This window comes from Denticeps clupeoides, chromosome 3 (genome assembly GCF_900700375.1).
Source record: "Denticeps clupeoides chromosome 3, fDenClu1.1, whole genome shotgun sequence".
Taxonomy (NCBI): Eukaryota; Metazoa; Chordata; class Actinopteri; order Clupeiformes; family Denticipitidae; genus Denticeps; species Denticeps clupeoides.
In genome coordinates this window covers 20,917,580-20,940,237 of record NC_041709.1, presented here as the reverse complement: position 1 = coordinate 20,940,237, position 22,658 = coordinate 20,917,580, and the positions used below count along the sequence as shown (strand labels likewise).

Here is a 22,658-nt window from a genome sequence, read left to right as displayed (position 1 = left end):
GTCGACTGGCTCTAGTCTGAAAGATTCTGTATCTTCTGGTAGAAGGGCAGCAGGTCAAAAAGTCTGTGTCCAGGGTGTGTTTGGATCTTTGATGATTTTCCCAGGGACAGGGACAGGTCCTGTATAGAAAGCAGAGTTGCACCAACGATCTTTTCTGCTGTCCGATGCAGTCCGTTCCTGTCCTGTTCAGTGGCTGCTCCATACCAGACTGTGATGAAGGAGCACAGGACAGACTCAATGACTGCAGTGACTGCAGACAGTCCCCATAATACATAAGCCATGCAGTGAAAACCAGGCCACAGCAATCACATATGAATGCAGACTGGATAATCGTATGAGGTTTGTCCTTGGCTGAAACAAGATTTTTGGAGGAGGGTCTGCTCAGCAAAATTCCTTTGCTCAGCTTTCGTCTCGGCAGCAGAAAATGGGATTAGTTTTTGTCCTGAAATCCCAGCGCATACATAATTGTTGCTCTGCATTATGATTAAGCGTCTGTAAGCACCAGCCATCTCCTTCAATCTTCTCTCCGCAATACAGCCAACAAAGGAACTGCCATGTAAGAAACTGAGCTCTTCATTTTACAGGAACTGAGCGCAAGTGGCAAAGACTTTCAGCATGAGTTTCATTCTACTTAAAGAAAGGACATTTTTTAAGCAGGTTTCATAAGTCAATCTTTAAAGCTTTTTTAATTTCTAAATTAATCGTTTTTTTAAATATGGTGAAACAGACATTCACAGTAACCAACATTTCCTCCACACATTTATCCAGTTGTTGAACTTATTGTCTGTCTCATGGCCGCTGTTTGAACGTGGCTATTAAAGATTTCCATACTTTTAACACGTCATCTGGTTTTGGGGGCAGTGGTGGCCTAGCGGTTAAGAAGGTTGCCACCAAGGTGCCACTGAGGTGCCACTGAGCAAAGCACCGTCCCAACACACTGCTCCCCGGGTGCCTGTCATGACTGCCCACTGCTCACCAAGAGTGATGGGTTAAATGCAGAGGACATTTTGTTGTGTCGCCGTGTGCTGTGTTTCACAATGACAATCACTTCACTTTCACTTTTTTTTTCAAAACATTCAAAACACTGGGTCTGTGTATTAGATTTCATATCTATTTTCATTTTTAATTTCAAGTGTGTTAAAACTAGCACAAATAAACACAAAATCTCTTCAGATAAGAGAGTTTAAAGCTTGTTAGTACAAAAAAAAATGCAAAATTTGTGGCTTCAGCAAGCATCTCCCATGTGGTGAGTCTGCTGGGTATGGAAATAGAACGAACACATATGGGTTTCCCTCGAAAGCAGGTGCTTTTTTGTCATACACATTGAATATTCTGTCTCATCCTTGGCACAACACCATGAGCATAGATGTGGTAGTTTTAGGGGAAATCAGTGTGATTCTTTTCCCCCACTTGGAAATAAATTTACCAAATGTGCTGCAAATGGGCTCTGAAGACAAATGACTTTACTCTTGGTTATAATAGCATGAATACCCCTCCACCCAACCAGAGCAGTAGCTCATACTGAGCTGAAATATTACCGTAAAATCTCACAGTAGAGAATTTAATCACAGCTGCAGTGCGAAGGTTATTTTATTTATTTTTTTTGCGGCTGCCGACCCTTCCTTCACATTTTAGGCATTCTTGCCAAAAATGACAAATCTTATTTAGCTCCTTTTCTGATCCTGTTTCCCATAGTGTGAGCTTTCAAACTTAGCTATGTTATGCTGTTGACTCATTGTCTGTGTGCATGCAAGGACCTTGGGGAAAGGGTATGCTTGCCAAGATGTGGCAAAGAAGAAATGTTGAAACAGTAAAATAATGCAATCTTGCTGCATTGTCTGTTGTGGATATGTGCATTTGATTGCACACATCAGATGTTGCGTCTTAACAATTCACAGTGACAGACATTTTTTAATACTTTCATTCTAATTCCAATACGTTGGTTGTATGTGTCCGTTTGTTCTGGCCTTTTTCTACTCTTTGTTTACATCTCATTAATTTTCTACCAGTGACCAGGGTGGCAGGGAGTTTTACCCCGGGACTCCAGTTTCCCCCCACAGTTCAGAGGTAGGTTGGATGACATGGGAATGTTTAATTTGCCATGGTGTGTGTGTGTGTGTGTGTGTGTATGTCTGTGAGTTCACCCTTGCACCCAAAGGATGCTGGATGTGGTCCACAAACTTTGAAATTGGTTGTAGGTTTCTGCTGTGGAAAATGTACACTAGCCAACAATTCTAGTCGTTCATACCAAAACAAATGAAGAAACGTTCTCCTGTGTAGCTTTTTGGGATGGAATGCAACCAGAAGGCCAATAGTGAGTCTTGGAAACACCTCGCTGTGGTTAGATTACTGAGCACTGGAGGTGAAGTGGAATAGCAGTTCCGGCCTTTAATACCACTTCATGATGCTTAATACATTTCTAATGAACCCCGATTACAACCCCGGCGCTGGCAGTCCTGCTGCTGTAATATACGCTACTCTGGGCCTGTCTCACATTCTCCTTTCTGCATAACAGACTCTGGCTTGACATGCAGAGTTACTAAATGGCTCCCTCGGGGTAAACTCACACCGGTCTTCAGTGTGCGTTTCACAATCAGAACCTCACAGTGCCCTTGGCCTAGCTGTCATGCACCAGCTCCAATGCACTGGGACAGCGTGTGCCGTTGCACAAAAGTTATGGAGAAATACGCTGGCGAACAGCAGAGCTGAAAAAAAGAAGGTGTCACTATTACTGAAACGCCCGGGCAGCTGTGCGGATAAAAGCAACTGCAACACTTTTTACATCTGTTTTCTACATTTTGAGTTCATTGCCAAATTATCCCATGAATTTGTAAAACCTTTTTAATTCAATAGAATAACCCTCATGCATTAGGATGATATTATATATGATAAAGCTAGTAAAGCTTTAGTATCATTTCAAACAATAACATAATTTTTTTTTTTTTCGAATAATACATTTTGTTTGCATAGCCCTAGTTTCAGAATACTAAAAGACAGATATAATATAACGTGTGTACACAGTGACACTTTTCACTTAGCTGGTTTGCCAGCTTAGTACTGGAGAGGGGTTCTGATGAATTTGAATTCATTTTGCAGCTTATAGGTCATTTTATCAATTGTTATCCACATTCAGACCAGTCCTAATGGCTGCAGGTATTAGGAGTGCAGGAACAACGATAATCTCAGTAACACTCAGTCTCTCAGGCCCCCGTAGCTCTGCTGCTGCGCTTTGGGCTGGGTGTCTTTCATATTACATAATTCATACACACTTGCAGTGAATAATGCATGCCTACTCTCCATCTGAGAATGCCAGAGGACCTGTGTGTATGTGTATGTGTGTGTGTGTTTCTCTGTGCACGAATTTTAAAGGCCCCTTGTATGCAACTGTTGTGCTGTTATATGTCAGCGTTCATTTTGTGATTTAATAATAATTACTTTAGCAATATTTTTTTCGCCACCATATCTTAAAGAAAAACAGACAAGGTCACATATCCGCTGAAATGCTACATTATTCATTTATCTTTTATCCAAAACTGCTGTCGAGGTAGGAAAGTGTTTCTGGGCAAAACCTTGGTGGATTCTTGTACACTTTGAAGTGGTTCTCAAAGCCGAAGAAAGTTTCTTTTTCTGAAGGTCCCTCTTGATTCCTAAGCGTGGTAGTAAGCGACTGAAGATTTCACAGTGGAGTTTCTCACTGGACTTGTGTCCAGCAGTGTCCCGCCGTTTGCGCTGCTGCCTTTAAGCTCTGTGTGTGCGTGTGTGTGTGTGTGTGTGTGGGATGGGAATAAATCTCCGAGCGTATTGATCCTCAGAACCTGCTGTGAAGGATCTCAGCAGCCAGTCAGCCTTGTTAATGTTTTAACCACACACTCAACAGGGCCCTTTTGTGTGCGCCGCCCGAGCGTTGAGTAATGAAGCGGCGTCTACTGAGCCGGGAGAGACCGGGATTTTCTTCCTCAAAGGGAGCAACACGTCGCACTCCGCCAATGAATGTGTATGGTTATGTTAATGATGCAGTTTGTGTGTTTGGATGAGTGTGTGGACCAGCCACTCTCATTCATAGGAAAGACAAACGATGTCACCGACGGCCTTCACTGGCTGCTCGCTCTACCGAAATGACGCTTGCACCGTTTACACCGCTGGGTCCTTATTAACCCCCCCACCCCACCCAGTGAGAGATGCCCCAGGCCAGTGATCAGTACTTGTCGGCAGGGCCAGGGGGCTTGGTCGGGCGATTAGTCAGCAGGCAGATGACAGGGCGGGTTGAAAAAGAGAGATGACCCCTGCGTGGGGGCAAGTGTCCCCCACCAAAGAGCCCTGACCCCGGGAGGACTCCCCAAGTGGGGGGGCCGAGGGGGCTGGACATGGTGATGGTGGTGAGGGGGTATGTATTCTGGCTGTGGGAGGAGGGTGACCGCCGCCTGACCCAAGCGCTGTGAAGACGTTCAGTGAATCCTCTGTACACACCGAGAAACAAAAAGGATGAAAAGACACAATAAGGAAGGAGGGATTCCTTTAAATGGTTTTAACAACAACAAAAGTTCATAAGAGAGAGGGGGACGTATTTGATGTTATCTCCATGCATGTCCTACACAATGTAGCATCTCTGCATCATGTTGCTCTGCATTTGCCCACACTGACTATACTCCTTTTGTGTGTAATCTGAATGAGAATTGAAAATCAATAGTTCATTCTAAAGTGAGAAATTAAAGTGCATGTAGCCTTCACTGAAACACACACCTCACACACACATGCACGGGGTTTTGTCATGGAGATGTATGTGTGTGTCAGGTGGCCTTGTGTCCGGGCGAACCTTTAGACAACGCTGCTCTCAAGTCCGGTCACACACTTCACTGATACACTGATTCAATGTGCACACAAATACACATAAAGAGATCTCACTTCAACACACAGCAACACCTCAAATTTCTTTTTCTCTCACTCAGCGCACTCACGTTTGATTTTGTATCTTTATGAGAACTTTATGAAGGGAATAACCATGTAATGTTTACCCATAAGGCCATTTTAGTAAATTCACTTTTTTTATTTCAGTAGGGACCAGATAAATATTCCCATTTCAACCCAGTTTCATGATTTACTGTGTGGAAACATGGTCCTCGTTGAGATCTCAATACACAACACACTCCCGGTCCCGGTATTTCTCCATCCCAAAAAACTTTTGTGTAGTCTCTTTATGTTGTGCTCAAACTCTCTGGCCCATCAAATGTTCTTTACACTTGAAATCAGTCACACGGTCCCTCTGAACTGTCAGTCAAATCAACCTGATGCCCACAGACAGGCATGCTAAATGGGATTTGCGTAGGAAATGCTTCACGGTCATTTATCTCTCTCTCTCTCTCTCTCTCTCTCTCTTTCTCTCTGTGAGGTTTGATCCTGGAGGTGCACTGTTCCCAGGTATTCACAAGTGTGTAAGGTGATTTAATGGATGGCGACACGGACGGAAACGGTCACTGCCTGGCCTCGGGTGTCTTCAGAACAGACAGCGGTTCAGAGAGACTCTCCCTCTGCTCGTCCTGTGTAAACCAGTCAGGGTGTATTACATCTACTTTATGAAGCCGTGAAAAAATAAAGACAAAAAGATCACACAGTTCATGCTATGTTATAGCTTTTCATTGCATCTGGGTTTTGCTCTGCATGGACGCGTAATGGGTTTCTCTGGTAAACAAATAAGAAGTGATTAGTCAAATCGGGAGGTGTGGGTCAACCTACAGCCTGCAGGCTGTCAACACCAGAGCCGTATTGCTCTAACTGGAAATGAATTTGTCCCCCTCAACAGGCCATCTGCATGTCAGGCTCATTACATTTGATTGATTTGGGTCCCATGATTGCATATATATGCGTGTGTGTGTGTGTGTGTGTGTGTGCGTGTGTGTGTGTATACATGTATGATATCATGTGTGAAATTTTGTGTTTGTCTGTGTATTGGTGTGTGTGTGTGTGTGTGTGTGTGTGTGTGCATGCTGATGGGGTTTTTAACGTGTGTTTATATGTGTAAAGGAGTTCATGCTGGTTGGGTTTCAGCAAGTACGTTTGTGTGTCTGTGTGTTTGTGTAAGTAAGTTCACAGCAGTGTTTCCATCTGATTGACAGGCCTCTGCTCCTTTCATCTCTCTGTTTGGAGAGGCACTCTGGGCATTTCTGTGACAACACATCTTTATTCCGAGCCTCTGCAGACCCCCTTCGCCCCTCCTCCAGTCCTCCAGAATTCACTTCGCTAGCAGAAAATTGGCATTCTGGGACACACTCCCCTCCATCTCACTTTTTTCAGACACACTTTTTCATCACAGTGACAGTCTTCTGAAGGTATTTTTTTTCTTTTTCTGTACTTGGCCATTCTGAAGAATTGTCTTCAAATAAGAAAAATTTATTTTTGTACTATAGTAGAATTGCATAAAAGTCACAGTATTGTCAGTTCGGGTTGTATGTATTTTTCCTGCTTCATTTTCCTCTTTCTTCCATTGAAAAAATTTGACATTTCTGACAGCACTGAGCTTTGCTGGAAGTGGCTACTGCAACCCGGCCTGATTACGGATAAACAAACCGCAAGGACTTCAGGAAGGTTGAGAGTAAATAATAATGGACCTGTGGTCTTGCCTAGCTTGAACTTTTGTCAGCTGTTTGCAGTAGTCAAGTCAAGACCCTGCAGCTCCTGCACAGAGCAGTTTTAAACTGTTTCTTAACATTTCTTAACGCAACTTTTATAATTTGGGAGAGAAAGTTTCTTGTAGTGCAGCTCAAGTCATAGCTTTAAAAAAAACTGCACCACATTAGATTAGGTTAGATTCTACTTTTTTTGTTATTGGTCAAAGTAGATAGATAAGCAGACAGAAATCCATGCTGCATACAGCATATCAGCATTTAAACATCCACAATGCATAACCCTACACTGCACACAGTCTGACGTAGAAAAGGTCCAAATCACACACACATATATATTCATATAGGCTGTTTCGTTGTTAGTCTGCACTTTTTGTTTACAAAGATTTTACAGAGACTTCATAATCTTTTTTTTTTTTTTTTTTTAGATTATTTGGTTGTCTTTAGTCTTTTTTTCAAGTGCATTTTTTGTTAACAAAGACTGAGAGTCCAATTTGTTTGTCTATTTTGTATATTAAAACTGTCATTCGGTCCCAGTTTTTCATGTTAAATTGAAGTTTATTCATCGGTGAAATGATTTGCTTGCCATTAAATGCCATTTTCATTACATTCGACAATTATTGTTTATTGCAATAATTCCAGGGACAGTTTATCATCCAGCAAAAGGGCAGTGTAGAGGAGCCCAGGATCCGAGGAGATGATGGAGGAGCAGATGTGGTGACTGCAGATCGAGGATAAGTCAGAAGTTGAGCGTCCACCCGCAGGGCCAGTTTAACCAATGCCTCAAAACCAGCTCACTCCGAATCCAGTTCCTAAAAGACAAGCATGCGCAGGGCAGTGGGGTCCAGGGTGGTCTTAGCAGCCAGTGTCCTAAAGTCGGTGGAGAAACTGACGGAGTACGTGCCCTGGCGTAGAAGTTGTGATGTTACATCTACTTCACTGTCTGAGAGAGAGTCTTAAAAATAAAAATATAAAGTGAAGTGATTGTCACATGTGATACACAGCAGCACAGCACACAGTGCACACAGTGAAATTTGTCCTCTGCATTTAACCCATCACCCTGAGTGAGCAGTGGGCAGCCATGACCGGCGCCCGGGGAGCAGTGTGTGGGGACGGTGCTTTGCTCAGTGGCACCTCAGTGGCACCTTGGCGGATCGGGATTCGAACCGGCAACCTTCTGATTACGGGGCTGCTTCCTTAACCGCTAGGCCACCACTGCCCCAGTCTTGGTAGTTGGAGGCTGGTAGTTGGAACTTTGAGGCTAATGGTAATAATGTGGGGTATCTGGTCAACTGATGCTCATAGGGCATCGCAGCCGCCACCTACCCCATTCCACTGATCGGGGAGCGCCAATTGTGGCTCGGGAGCTATGGCGAGAGGGAGAGCAGATGCTCCTGTGACTGGTGAGATACCGTGTCACACAGAGCAACAAATTCTGCTGGGCTCAGTCATTCTGTCACAGGCGACCATTTGAGTCTGAGCTTGATCATGAAAGAAAACTCAATTACTGAGCAATGAACTTGGGTCAACGCTGATTAAGTACGCTGGGAATCAGCTGTCACCGCCTCCCCGTTTCCGTTCACGTGCCGGTCCTGTACCGCCAGGTGACATACACAAACGTCAGGTAGACATTACAGTGAAGGTGGTTCCTATATCAACATTGGAGTTGTCATCAGTTGAGCAGAATATCTGATATGCATTAAATTTACATTTACAGCATTTGGCAGACGCCCTTATCCAGAGCGACTTACAACGTGCTTAAGTTACCATCGATGAAGAGATCAATTCCGGTTCACTAGGACCCCAACTATGAATACATCTATTTTATTCACTCTGTTGTAGATTCTGTACACAAGTTCGACAACAAGAAAATTACAATTTAATCTAAATATTCTTTAAAGAGGATGGTCTTGAGCTGTCGTTTGAAGGTGCTCAGTAACTGAGCTGTTCTGACCTCGAGGGGAAGTTCATTCCACCACCGAGGGGCCAAGACAGAGAAGAGTCTAGATGAATGTTTTCCTTTTACCTTCAGAGATGGGGGGACCAGGCGAGCAGTACTGGAGGCTCGGAGTATACGAGGTGCAGTGCGAGGTGTAATAAGGGCTGTGAGGTAGAATGGTGCTACTCCATGTTTGGCTTTGTAGGCCAGCATCAGTATTTTGAACCTGAATTAAATATCATGCACTGCATGTGTAGAGGATACATGAACAGTACACTAAAGTTATGTCAAAATGTGTGTGTTCAATATAGGCAGCACCAGCCATAGTGCAGGAAGCAGAGCAAGAAATAAAAAAATACAGGAAGTGCATTAATGCTAAGTTTAGATATTAACTCTTGCTCAAAACATATCTATGTGCATCGGGTGATAGGACAAGACTCTGAAATATTGCAATTGAGAAGAGGGGCTCTTTAAACTTAATTATTGGGCCTGTTGGTCAATCATGTGGTTTATGGATTCCATTATACTCAAGCTTTATTTTTTTGTGAATGATGAAATGATGAAACATGGCTTGAGCCTAATGTAATCAACTTCTTGTAATACCAACAACCGGTATTATCAGTAAAATAACTTCAGTGACACAGAAGGAACCCCACATGTCTGTGTTGTTCAGCGTGAGGGCACACACTCAGACCTACGGACATATCAGAGTCACGTAGTGTAAATGCTTTTGGATGGCAGGAGGAAACCAGAGAACCCACCATGTAGCATGTAAACTTCACACACACAAGGTTCGAGCCGGGATTCAATCTTACAACCTTGGAGGTGTGAGGCCACGTCTCTAACCGCCACACCATTATATGGCTCCTGCATGAATATCATTGATTTCATTTTCATGTTCTTCAAGAGACTCTCCTGAGTGATCCACCAACAAAGTATGTTAGAAATGCCCAGATTCCCGGTATACTGTATATGCTTGTGTGTACACAGACACTTCAGACAGTCATCAGCAGCCACAGACATGTGCCAACAGCCAATAGAACTAGCTATTGCAGGGGAAGCTGGTGTCAGCACTTGTGGTCACCGTTAATCTACAAATCTGCCACCTTATCTCGAACTGCAACAGGATGTGAGCTGCTTTGGAGACGAGTGTGTGTGCAGTAAGCTTCAGGGCTTTGATGGACATCTTTAGGTTTACATCTTTGATGATGATTGTACGTATCTGCTAGGTGTGTGTGTGTGTGTGTGTGTGTGTGAATGGAAATTATGAGATGATGAGAGTGTTTCTCCACCCTACAGATTGTCTCTAACTAAATATGTCTGTTTGGGACACTCAACAGCTGAACAGTGTGCACACACAGTGTGTGTGTGTGTGTGTGTGTGTGTGTTTAAATTCCAAGTCAAGCTGTGATTTTACTATATCTGTCTGTATCTGTACAGAAAATCATTTAGTAATCAATATGTGCTTTACATCTGTTCTGTGTGTGTCTGTATACTCCAAGAAACAAATATCTGTTTATGAGCGTTTGCATAATGTGTCTGTGTTAGAATGTGTCTTTGTCATGTGTGTAAAATTGTAGAATTAATGATTAAATGCGTAAAAATGTATATTAGTCTGGGTATTTGTAAATCTGACAGATGTGTGTGTGTTTGTGTGTGTGTCTGTATGAGTGTGGTATGTTAAAGTGAGAGAATTCTGTCCCCATTGTGCTATAGGAGCTCCGCCCACCTTCATTAGCATATGTGTCCTCTTCGCCGTCCACTTTTAAGCCTTTTCATATCGTGCGTATTAGGAGATTTGTCACGGATTTCAAAGCCACATCTTTATCACACAGCTCCAGAGCGCAGAGGCTTTATGTACTGTGTGTGTTTGTGTGTGTGTGTGTGTGTGTGTGTGTGTGTGTGTTTGAATGCTCCTTAAATATATTTACATTCAGTGAAAAAACAGCATTGTGTATGTATTTGTGTTGCTATCGGGCATTTTGCACTCTACTTTGAATCTACCCTCTCTTCACTAACTGAACTGAACTGAACTGCCTTGAACTGAACTGAACCCTCATGAAGGGAAGTTGGCTTTAGGTTCATAGTGGTCATTGACCTGTTTCTGTGTGTGTGTGTGTGTGTGTGTGTGTCTTCCTGTTCCTTGCTCTTGCTCTCTTACACACACACACACACACACACACCCTCTCTATCTGTGATTTCTCACATGTCAGTACATTGAGGGGCTGTTCTGTAACCATATATCAGAGTCGCTAGGTTTTAAACACAAGCAGGAAGTGCTTCTAATCAGGTCCTTCTTCACTCAAAAAATCCTCCTGACAAATGCCAGGTCTGCGTTATATTAAATCAACTTTCTGAGGAGGATCTTTAACCTTTCACCTTGTTCAAAATACAGAGTACACCTTCAGCAGACTTTTTTTATTTGTACGGGTCATTATAGAGAAAAGGTCATTATTAATGGACATTATGAATGGATATGGATTATGGATTATTGTGTATTAAATGCTGGCAGCACAAAGACACTAAAGAGCGCCAGCTCCATTTATCAGCACTTTAAGAGCTATGAGTGGAGAAAAAAAGTAAAAAGGCTTGACAGCGCTGTGTTACAGAGGTCGCCACACACACACCCCTCACTCCCCACACACACCCCCAGGGGCACAAACACATTGTCAGAAGTGGCGAAACCAATACAGCTTTTCCAGTATAAACACCACGTCTCCGAAAAACATGCTGGAGAGAGACGGCTGAAACGGTTGCGCGAGATTTATATGGCATGGGGTCAGAGGTTAGGCAGCCATTCATCACAGCCGGTGAAAAGAATTAAATAGCATGATGAAGATGAGAGACAGAGAGCGAGCAACAGGGCGATCAGGAGGCTTGGTTCTGCCTGTTGCTGGTGTGCAGAGTGAAAACTCTGGGGTACAACCAAGCAACATCTGGATATCGGATCATGTCTACTGAGGTCAAATCCAGAGGCCCAGAGGTCAGGAAGACTCAAGACTCATTTTTTTTACCCTGCTCAATACAGACATTTCTGCTGACTTAATACCTTCATAAACACAGTAAAATAAAATTTACATGTTGTAATGCAGTGGCCTGGCTCTGGGTGCAAACCCAGTTCTGATTGGTTGATATGCTTAGCAGCATATAAGGTAGGGTGGTAGTAGCCATGAACCAGGAGACCCAGGATCAAACCCCACTTACAACCATTGTGTCCCATGAGCAAGACACTTAACCCTGAGTGTCTCCAGGGGGGGACTGTCCCTGTTACTAACTGTAAATGTAAATATCAGCAAATACAGCAAAACACAGACCGGAGCATGAATACATAAAATATAATGTAACTACACAATATTGGACAAACCTTGACTTCTTTCTCTCTCCTCCCGCCCTCATCTTTTCCCTCATCCTTTGTCTGTCACCATAACACATTTGAACCTGTTTATGTCCCAGGGTGGACGTGGTCAGTGCAAGCTCCGCCTATGTGTTCTGAGGGATCTGCTGAAGCTGTCCACAGTTATTTGCAGCCCTGGCTGCAGCATGCGAGCAGCTCTGTCTCACACACACCCCTCTTCAGCAGGGATGTAGCACGGTTAATCGGTATTTTAACTTGCTCTGCATTAGGTTGAAGTGGTGACCATAAAGTGCTGGGGCACACTCATTAGTCCACTTGGTGTACATGCCTTCGTACATGAACTTGCCAACACGGGGAGGGCATGTAAAATCCACACACACACACAAACACACACACAAAGCCGGAGCCCAATTTCAAACCTTGGAAGTGTTAGTGCCATGGAGATAAAACCATTCATTCATTGATCATGGATGAGCATGTTGTGGGTCAGCAGACAAGCAAGACAATCTAAAATGTCACCAGAAGCTCCACTTAGTAACAGTTCGTTCTTTATTTAATACTCTCACGAAAATACGATTAAATTGATTTTTACAACAACATTTCGGATATTTGCCAGAATAAAGCACAGCGGCTTCATAACCAGTAGGGTAACCAGACATCCTCTTTTCTCTGGACGTGTCCTCTTCTTGAGGCCTTGAAATTGCGTCCATGTGTTTTTGAGCTGCTTAAACATTTGTCGCTTCATGGGCATCCTACACACCTTTTCATGCGCTAGTTGAGCTAGTGGATTGGTTTCCTGTCCAGGTATCACTAGCACACCACCCCCACCCCTCTTCGGCTCTGTTTTCAGCCCCGTCACGTGGTGCTGCGTGCGCCGCTTCCGTATTCCAGCGCCCCAGCAGCCACATGTCTCCATTTAAAATTTATGCTAATTTCTGCCATTGTTATCATGAAAAATGCCCAAAGCAGATCGCCTAGATCGAACGAAATTTTATTACGACCATTGATCGAGATCGTATAATCGCCCGGCCTGTTTCACGGACACTTTATTACGGACTTTGTAATAAATATTTTCCAACTGGTTGTTGGAAATGCTGCCATAAGCAGAAGGAGCCTCTCCCCATTTATTGTGAAATTCCCAGTCGTTTCTACTTTGCCTTACACACACATTCTCTCACACACACACACACACACACACACACGGCTTTAGGTTCAATGCACAGTGTCGACAAACGTCTTTGATCTGTAATGCGCTGCCTGATGCATTAATTATAGATCCTCCCCTCCCCCAGTATTGCTTGCGCACGCACACACACACACACACACACACACATGCACGCACATATACACATGCCCGTACCTTCAAACACCCACCAGATCTCCAGCCATCCCCTGCAGCCCCTGGGCCAGCTCCAGGACCTAAACTCTGCATACTGATGCAGCGTAGAGTGAGAGATGCAGTGGGAAGGAGAGACTAAACTCAGAACTTCTTCCTGTCAGATGTGTGGCGATGTTCGCACAGAGGTCGAGCCGAGAACTTTTTCTTACAAACCTGATCTCTCACGTAGACCCCTCACGCCGGATTTAATAGACATCAGAATCTCCAACTCAAGGTCTTTTTGTCAGGCTCGGTTCAAGTCCTGGTCTGGGCGCTCCTTCCTTGGCCTCCGTCTCCATGTGCACGTGCGATCGCTCTGCCAAAGGCTGGTGACCTGAAGACTGCAAGGATCGGCTCCAGCTTTCCTGCAACCCTGACTTGGATAAGTGGGTGCAGATGATGGACGGACGGATTATATAATATAGAAAAGCACTAAAGGCCCCATATGTTTGAGATTTCTGGATTCCGGTAAAGCCATAGCTGACAGTGATAGATTGTGACAACACATTTTACAGCGACAGCGTCTTGGCCATGTTGTGTTGACCATGTCCACGTTTCCTTCCTCTGTCACATGCTCGCAATAAACGAATGCTCAGGTGCATAGTGGGAATATATTGGAAATTCCTGGGAACGAGGCACCAGTGCATGGCTGTACAGCAGGAGGTGCTGATAGAGAGATGACCCACTTCCTCGTGTGTTAATGCAGCGTGCGTTATGTAACGCAGTCCGCTCCATACAGATGGTCCACCTCTCTGAAGTCAGTAGGCCAGGACAGCGTCAGTGGTAGACATACAGAACAGAATGCAGGTCAAGAGTGTGTGTGTGTGCACCATAAACACATGCAGAGGTCTTTTTTCAAAGAGTTTATTGGCCTCTTGCTCAGTTGTGACATGCAGTGAAATATATCCCTGAGTGCTCTAACGAAGACTGTCCAGATATTTTTATTAAAATTTATTACGCTTAAGTTAAAATCTTTACATTCGAACAAACTAACACTATTATGGCAAGTGAAAGGGACACTGTGCAGGGGGACAGTTCATAGGACAGTTGATGTGACTGAGGTGGGATGTACAATATACGGAATCGTCCACGAATTGTCCAGCGCCGGTGCGGATAGAATCTTCACATGATCAGTCTGAGTACAGCACAGCTCGACTGTGAAGAGCGAAACGTAATATCCGCACTTAATATGAATAATACGATGACCTGGAGGCAATGGCAGAGGTCAGCACGCGTGGCACCTAAATGACAATTCGGGTCGCCACATGCAGCTCGTTTTTGACAGACTTGTCAAGAATTGTCTCCTCAGACCCTCCGCTGGTGTAGGTCCTGTGTGAATAAGTGAAAGTGAAGTGATCGTCATTGTGAGACACTGCGGCACGGCGCACGGTGGCACAACGAAACGCGTCCTCTGCTTTTAACCCGTCGCCCTTGGTGAGCAGTGGGCAGCCGTGACAGGCGCCCGGGGAGCAGTGTGTGGGGACGGTGCAGGGTGGTAGAGGCCTAGCGGGTAACACGCTCGCCTGTGAACCAGAAGGCCCAGGTTCAAATCCCACTTACTACCATTGTGTCCCTGAGCAAGACACTTAACCCTGAGTTGCTCCAGGGGGACTGTCCCAGTAACTACTGATTGTAAGTCGCTCTGGATAAGGGCGTCTGATAAATGCTGTAAATGTAAGTAAAATGCTCAGTGGCACTTGGCAACCTTCTGATTACTTGTCTGCTTTCCTTGCCTGCCATGCCACCACCGAATAAAGTGTAGTTACTAGATAATAATGTGTATAATGTGTGAGTTCATGTTTATTATAGCAAACAGTATATTTGCCAGCTTCTTCTTTTTTTTTTTATTCTGCTGTTCTTTAAGGGCTTTCGTGACGTCGTTAACCCGGCCGTACGGTCGCGTCCTTCAGGTGCGCTGTGACGGAGCGCCGGCGGCCGGAAGGGTTAAATCCTCCCCCCGCCTCCCCGCGTCTCCCCGCCGCCGCCGCCGCCGCCGCCGCTCCTGCTGCCGCTGCTGCCGCTGGTGGTGGTGCGGGTGGAGGCGTCCGGCTCTCCGGGTCCCTCCTGCAGCAGTCGGGACTTGCAAGCGAGGCGACGCGGGCGAACCGAGGACCCAGGAGCCCGTCCGAGGCGGGCATGGAGACCAAACCGTTCCTGCCGCTCGGTGAGTTCCGTGCGCTTTTCCCGGTTCGCCGCTGTTTCAATTTACATTTTTTTTTTTTAACCCTGTCTTTTTTTTTAGAGACGGGCGGTTCGGAATTTATATATTTATTTAGTCCTCGGACCAAAAAAAAAAAAGTCGAAAACCGACTACTGGGTCTGAAAGAAAAAGTTGAAAGTCAGCGGACTTGGCCGCGTTACCTCAGCTGATGATACGACGCATTTCATGACAAAAGTGACATTTGGGGACCTTTGTGTGTGTGTGTGTGATACCCGCTGTAATTGTTGTGCCGTTTAAAGCCATCTTCTTATTTTTTCGTTTTACCCCCCGGAACGACCTTCGTTTATTTCCGATATTTTTGTGCCGATACATTCTTATAAAAGTATTTCGGGACACGTTCTCCCCGAGTACAGCGTGTCATTATACAGTGAAGTGAGCTATTCTGCAGTCTACGGGCCACCAAATGTCCGGAATGTACCGCGAGTGTAATTATTTGATCGCTTACTGCCGGGTCACTGTGATAATGTGGGTCCGCGTAGCGGGGATCGAACTCGTAGGACGTCCTCAGCTCTCGGGGTGCCGTGTTCGACTGTAGCCGAGCCAGAGTTGAACACGTCCGAATACTCACAGTCATAATAATCACGGCCCCTGATTTCTCGACTTAAAAAGAAACCACGGAGCTCCGAACGTGAAGTTAAAGTCACCCGTGGAAGGCTCGGCGGCACCTTGGCGCGTCCGGACTCGAACCCGCAACCCTCCGACTTCCCCACCCGCCGGGACAGCGCTGCGCTCAACTTCACCCGCGCGCTCCGTCCGCCGAGCGCCACGAAACCAGCCAATCGCGGACCAGAACGACAATAAACGGCCAATCGCAATTAACCCTCTCCCGGCCGGTGATTGGTTGTTTTTTTTTTGTGCCAAGAGTTGATCGAGCGCGCGCGCGAAGTCGAATTTCACGTTACGTTCCGCTCGAATGTGGCACAAAAACTGATGAGGATCAGTCGTTTTTTAATTTTCTCACATAGACAGTAAAAGACGCGTGGCCACACTGTATTATTACTGTAAATCATCGCCTACTCTGCAAATTGTCTTAATACGTTCAACAGATTGATTGTTAAGGCTGGTTCCCACGTTATGAACTGTAGAGCATGAAAGGTCGAGTGGAAAGGGTCACCAATCGACGGGCGTGTCTGCCAAGCCGCAGTGTGTGGCTGTGGTGTCCGGAGCTCTAATGAAGAGCGGCCACTAAACTCTCTCTCTCTCTCTCTCTCTCTCTCTGTTTGAGAGTGTGTAAAGCTGTGTGTAAAGCTGTGTGTAAAGCTGTGTGTATAGCTGTGTCGGTGTCGGCCGCGGGAGTCCGGGTGTAATTGGGTGAAGCGCGGCGCTCGCCCTGTAAGTGGATCCGACTGGGACCTTCGGATAAAAGCGGCTTCTTTGCCGTCGTGTCCAACGCAGGGGTTAACAGGATCCGATGTGGTGGCCTTACCGCCTATTCTGCGCTGGTATAAAGCAGGTATATCTGTTTCAAAGCCCTGATTTGGGGCAGACGGTGTGTGTGTGTGTGTGTGTGTGTGTGTGTGTGTGTGTGTGTGTGTGTGTTTGCGCTCCTTGGACTCGGCACGCTGCGGCTCATAAATTAAGAGTAAGATAAGCTATGTGCATTACTAACTGAGGCTGAGGACACCATCTAAATAAAGTGAAGTGGTTGTCACTTGTGATGCACAGCAGCACAGCACACGGTGCACACAGTGAAATTCTATGGTCGGTCAGTCACAGTGGGTTCTCATCCACTAAACCGTCAGGTGAGGTTGCGTGTGGAGACGTTGCTTAACCGTCAGTGGTGGTCTAGTGGTTAAGAAAGCGGCCCCGTAATCAGAAGGTTGCCAGTTCGAACCCTGATCCGCCGAGGTGCCACTGAGCAAAGCACCGTCCCCACACACTGCTCCCCGGGTGCCTGTCATGGCTGCCCACTGCTCACCAAGGGTGATGGTTAAAAACAGAGGACACATTTCACTGTGTGCACAGTGTGCTGCGCTGCAGTGTATCACAATGACAATCACCTCACTCACTTCACAGATTTTACGACCTTGTATGTTCATGTGCGTCTGGAAAGTGGACCTCCGTCTGCACGTATTTCCGTCCTGTTGAAGTGAAGTTCACGGCCTTTGATGAGCGTCTGGCCTTCAGGGTCGTGTCATGGGGCTACATGGCATTTCACCGCGCTAATTAAGCCACGGAGGTAGCCTGACATGTCTCCAAGGGTGGGAGGGGGGCTGTAGATGGGAGCGAGGGTTGTTCTTGCCCTCGCGAGTGTCTGCCGCTCTCGTTTTTTTTTTTTTTTTTACGAGAGAAGAACTTTGGACAGTTGTTGGTTTGTAAGCCTCTCTCTTTATTGTAGCTGATAGTGTAAAAATAAAAAAAAGTGCAAAATAAAAGTGAACATACAAAATTGCTGTAAATGGCAAACCCACAATGAGTTGCCTTTCAGCAATTTGAATGAGTGTAGGTGGTCGGCAGAAATCTTTATGTAGTATTATAACCAGGTCAAAGTTTGTCACTGTTGAAATAATATATATTCAAATGTATTATTTGAATATATTCAAAAGAGAACAATGTGTTCAAGGCAATAATTTATGACAATAATTTGTTTAATCAAGACATCTTGAGTGTATGAGGAGTGTATGTGCTTGCTTTATTTCTCTATGTGTAGGCACGTGTTTAAGCATGTACCCCCGTGTCCTGGCGGCACGTTAATGATTACTACAGACGTGTATGCTCTTATCGAACCCGAGGTTGAACTTTGACCTCCGAACCATTGCCACCTTCAGACCTTTTTTTTTTTTTTTTATATAAATCATCAAATCACCTTTTTGTTCGTCTATATTTCCCGTGCAATTATAATACGGCGTGCGGGGAGTGTTTGTAGTGTTGTTTGAAAATGGTGTTGCCCACCGTGCAGCATAAACGAACGTGGTTCAGGTTCTGATTGCTGTCTGATGTTCACACTCCGCCCTTTTTGGTGAAACCCAGCATGTTTCTGGTAGTAACGGATCCCAGTTGATTGTACATTTACAGAATTTATCAGACGCCCTTATCCAGAGCGACTTACAATCAGTAGTTACAGGGACTGTCCCCCCCCTGGAGCAATTCGGGGTTAAGTGTCTTGCTCAGGGACACAATGGTAGTAAGTGGGATTTGAACCTGGGCCTTCTGGCGAGTGTTTTACCCGCTAGGTTACTACCATCCTGTCATTTAGTTTTTCAAGCTCTACTTACATTTCAGGGCAGAGCATGAAGATGACATGTCATATTTCAATAAAGAGGGAATCCTGTTTATTGGGCATTTCTGAACGGGTACCCCCTATCATGCAACACAGCCGCCTGTTTAAGAAGAAGTCTGCGGCACGGTAGAAGAATGTCGCACGGCCGCGCGGTATGCCCGGCCGCGCGCTGCAGGTGAAACTGGAGTCCTTGCGCTTTGAAGACGCGCTGCAGAACCGCGCTAGAGTTCATTGTAGTCTGACGCGGACCATCCTTGTCCTGGAATTCCTCCGCATTGTAATCCCTTTGACCTCATGTGAGAACTGGGAATGTGCGTCCGTGCGCGTGCATTTAAGAGGCAGAGATAAGGTCCCGACTGTCACTTCCTCTCGCACCCTCTCCGATGGGGCGCTAACTCCAGAAGTGTACCGTGGGTGCGCCTGCATAGAAGCCGGCCTTTGGCTGCTGAAGCCCTAGCCGCACCACAGCGTTTTGGGGCAGCGTGTAGATTAGGATTAGGAATCATGATTATAATATGATAACTCAGATCCACTGCGACAAACCGAACACCATCTGCTGATCTCCCTTAACAGCAGCCAGTAGGCAGGAAATGCCTCTGTACAGATCAGGAGCTTGCAGTATAGTAGTTTTTGGCGGCCTGTCTAAATTATAGTTTTAGTCTAGTCTTTGCGTCCAACTGTCATTTTAGTCTTTATTAGTCTTTGTCACGTCCAGGCTCATTTTAGTCTAGTCAAGCTTCAGTCGTTTAAAAGTCATTTTAGTAATATTTTAGTAATATTTTTTTTTGTCATGACTAGTTTAGTCTAGATTCAATCAATTTTGTTTTTGTAATCGTGCATTTCTATAATATGGATTGTCGGGGTCCAAGATGATGGCTTGTGTTGGATCCCTGACAGGTGGGACAATCTTAAAAAAAATAGATATTGGTAGTTCGATAAGACTCTTGGGACATGTTTCATGGTCAATCATATTAAATACTGACTTTAAAGCCTTGTGTTGGCTCCTCTGTTTTAAGAAAGTGAGAAGAAAGTGAAGTGATTGATACATTGATACACAGCAGCACAGCACACGGTGCACACAGTGAAAATTGTCCTCTGCTTTTAACCATCACCCTGAGTGAGCAGTGGGCAGCCATGACAGGCACCCGGGGGTCAGTGTGTGTGGGGACGGTGCTTTGCTCAGTGGAACCTCAGTGGTACCTTGGCGGATCGGGATTCGAACGGCAACCTTCTGATTATGAGGCCACTTCCTTAACCGCTAGGCCACCACTGCCCTCTTAGTGAGGTACTGGAACCTTTCCTTTTTCAGAATGTTTTCAAAGATGGTTCTATTCTCTTCTAGCTCTTTCATCTCTAGAAAATCATTCTGGTCCAAAAACATCTCTCCCAGGACTATATCCAGAGGAATCAAGTCCCTGTTAGACCCATTGCCCAGCAGCTGGATCAATATATCCGGGTTCATCTTCTCAGCCGCCAAATGCAATAAGTAGATTTCATCATGTTTTAAATTAATTCTATATCCATTCTCCACCAACTTTGTCATCCTTGACGTGACTTTTTTTTTAATTCACTGTTTTGTTCCATATATTTATGTTGTGCTCTCTTATTACTGTAGCCTCGTGGAGAAACGTGTCCAGCAATTACAGATTCGGTATCAGAGCCTGGTGTATTTTACTGGTTATCTGCAGATTGCCGGTAGTGTAAAGCGCACCGCTGCAACGCACTAAGTCAGTGGCACAGTCTGAGGCCCAGATCTGTCAGCAAACAGACACAGGTGAGCCAGCAGCCATGTGGGTGTGCAGACAGACGAGCAGGCAGCCACAGGCAGCGTGTGTGTGTTTTCTGTGTCTATCTGTTTAGGCATCTATGAATTTCTGAGAGAATGGGTATCTTTAGGTGTATAGGTTTGTGTGTGTGTGTGTGTCCTCACATGGTAACTTTTTTTGTCTGCGTACGTATGTTTCTGAAAGTGTGTGGGTTGGTGGGCGTGTGTGTGAGTAATGTGCCGCATGCCACAGGGCTAACATTCCAGAGCCTGTAGGAACGGCTTCGACAGGTTCATGTGTCAGATTAAGAGCCCTTTCTTCTGTTTCATTGGCCAGCAAGTAACATGAGAGATGGGCTCAGATTATACAAGACAGATCAGAGGCAGTGTGTGTGTGTGTGAGAGGGTGAAGTGAAAGTGAAGTGATTGTCATTGTGAAAGCACAGCACACGGTGCACACAATGAAATCCTCTGTCCTCTGCATTTAACCCATCACCCTTAGTGAGCAGTGTGTTGGGATGGTGCTTTGCTTAGTGGCACCTCAGTGGCACCTTGGCGGTTCGGGTTTCAAACCGGATGACGGGTCCATTTCCTTACCTGCTAGGCCACCACTGTCCCTGAGAGAAACACACTTGTGGAGGTGGAGCTGAGTTGTGTGCACATCTGGATGACTTACACAGATTTTTCAGCACATCTGGAGAACTCTCAGAATGTCCCTTCTTTGTTTTTGTTGTTTCTGTAGTTGGTGTACAACTAAACAGGTACCTAATGCACCTAACACACACACACACACACACACACACACACACCATGGCTTTTCAGGATAAGTAATGGAGTGTTGGGGTGGTAGTAGCCTAGTGGGTAACCAGAAGACCCAGGCTCAAATCCCACTTACTACCATTGTGTCCCTGAGCAAGACACTTAACCCTAAGTTGCTCCAGGGGGGGACTGTCCCTGTAACTACTGATTGTAAGTCGCTCTGGATAAGGGCGTCTGATAAATGCTGCAAATGAGTGAGACATGCTTCAGAGTTCAGTTAATATATTCATAAAATATTGTACGTATGTTGAAATCAGCCCACCATGATCTTCCATTAGATAGATGTGTAAAGGGCAGGGGGGAGTTGGCATGATGAACATCAAGTCATTTTAAACTGCATCAACAATCTTTATGTTGGCGGGAACATCTTGACATGGTTACATTTTTTCAGGCTAATTGACCAGTTTCATTCATTGTGACACTAATAAAAAAAGGACAATCACTCCACAATCTACTCAGCAGGATTGGTGAGTCCCAATATAGTGGGAAAGTTTCATTCATATATATGAATGAAACTTTCTTCTTTTCAGAGATAATTTCCCACCATATTAGGACAAAGTCCATACATAAATGGCTAATGCAATGACGCAACTTTTCCAGGCTGGGAAGAATCAACTTGAATAAGATCTGAATATCTGGAGAGTGTCAGCTTCTCCCAAAACGCACTGACGGATGTGACAGAGGAGGAGGATAAAGTCTCCTACACACTGCATGGCTTTAAAAGTCATTAGCTTGCCGTGCTGCCAGTGCGGCTGACGGTATAGAAAAACCGAGTCTCACAATTGTCCGTGGGAAAACGCACAACTTGAGGGAACAGACACAGCTCAGTAAAGTAGGTCTTATCAAGAAAACACATGCAATGATGAACAGTACGCCGAAACTCGGGCCACGGAGGAAACATTAAGCAATGGTTTGAACACACTTCTCCTAGTTTCCTTGGATTTAAGTTGCAGCCTACTGTATGTCTCATTTGTAGTCCTCTCTTCCGTCCAGAGAGTGAGGGCGAACGATCTCATATTAGTTTTGGATTTGTGGTTTAATGATGTTGTATCACATGGCTGATGGTATCAATATTCACAACTGGCTTTTACGACGCGTCGCACATTCATGCGCTCAGAGGCGTCGCCATCCATCTCCTTCACACTTGCATTCCTGCGGCGGCCCTGTGAATGAGGTCTTTCTGCCGCTTCTCTGGTTTAACATCCCTCCTTTCAGAGCCAGCCTGCTGTCCCCCGCCCCCCATCCGTGAATGAAGAAGAATAAGCGGAGGCAGTTGGTTAATCGGCTCTCTCTCGCCCGCCCGCCCGCTCGCTTGCTCGCGCTCTGTTGCTGTGCAGATGGCCT

General features: G+C 45.4%; 1 protein-coding gene across 7 annotated transcripts in view; it reads left to right on the top strand.

Annotated features, from left to right (window-relative positions):
* Window positions 1–22,658, top strand: part of rxraa (retinoid X receptor, alpha a) — a 124,676-nt gene that overhangs the window by 22,834 nt on the left and 79,184 nt on the right. For 2 of the 7 annotated variants that reach the window (XM_028973462.1, XM_028973460.1), the window contains exon 1: window positions 15,274–15,453. The exons of 4 other annotated variants lie outside the window; for them this stretch is intronic. In XM_028973462.1, the coding sequence (XP_028829295.1) occupies window positions 15,426–15,453 (28 nt within the window). In that variant the 5' untranslated portion in view covers window positions 15,274–15,425. Of the gene's footprint in view, window positions 1–15,273; window positions 15,454–22,658 lie in introns of those variants that run through there. One more of the 7 variants, XM_028973458.1, reaches the window with a different exon arrangement.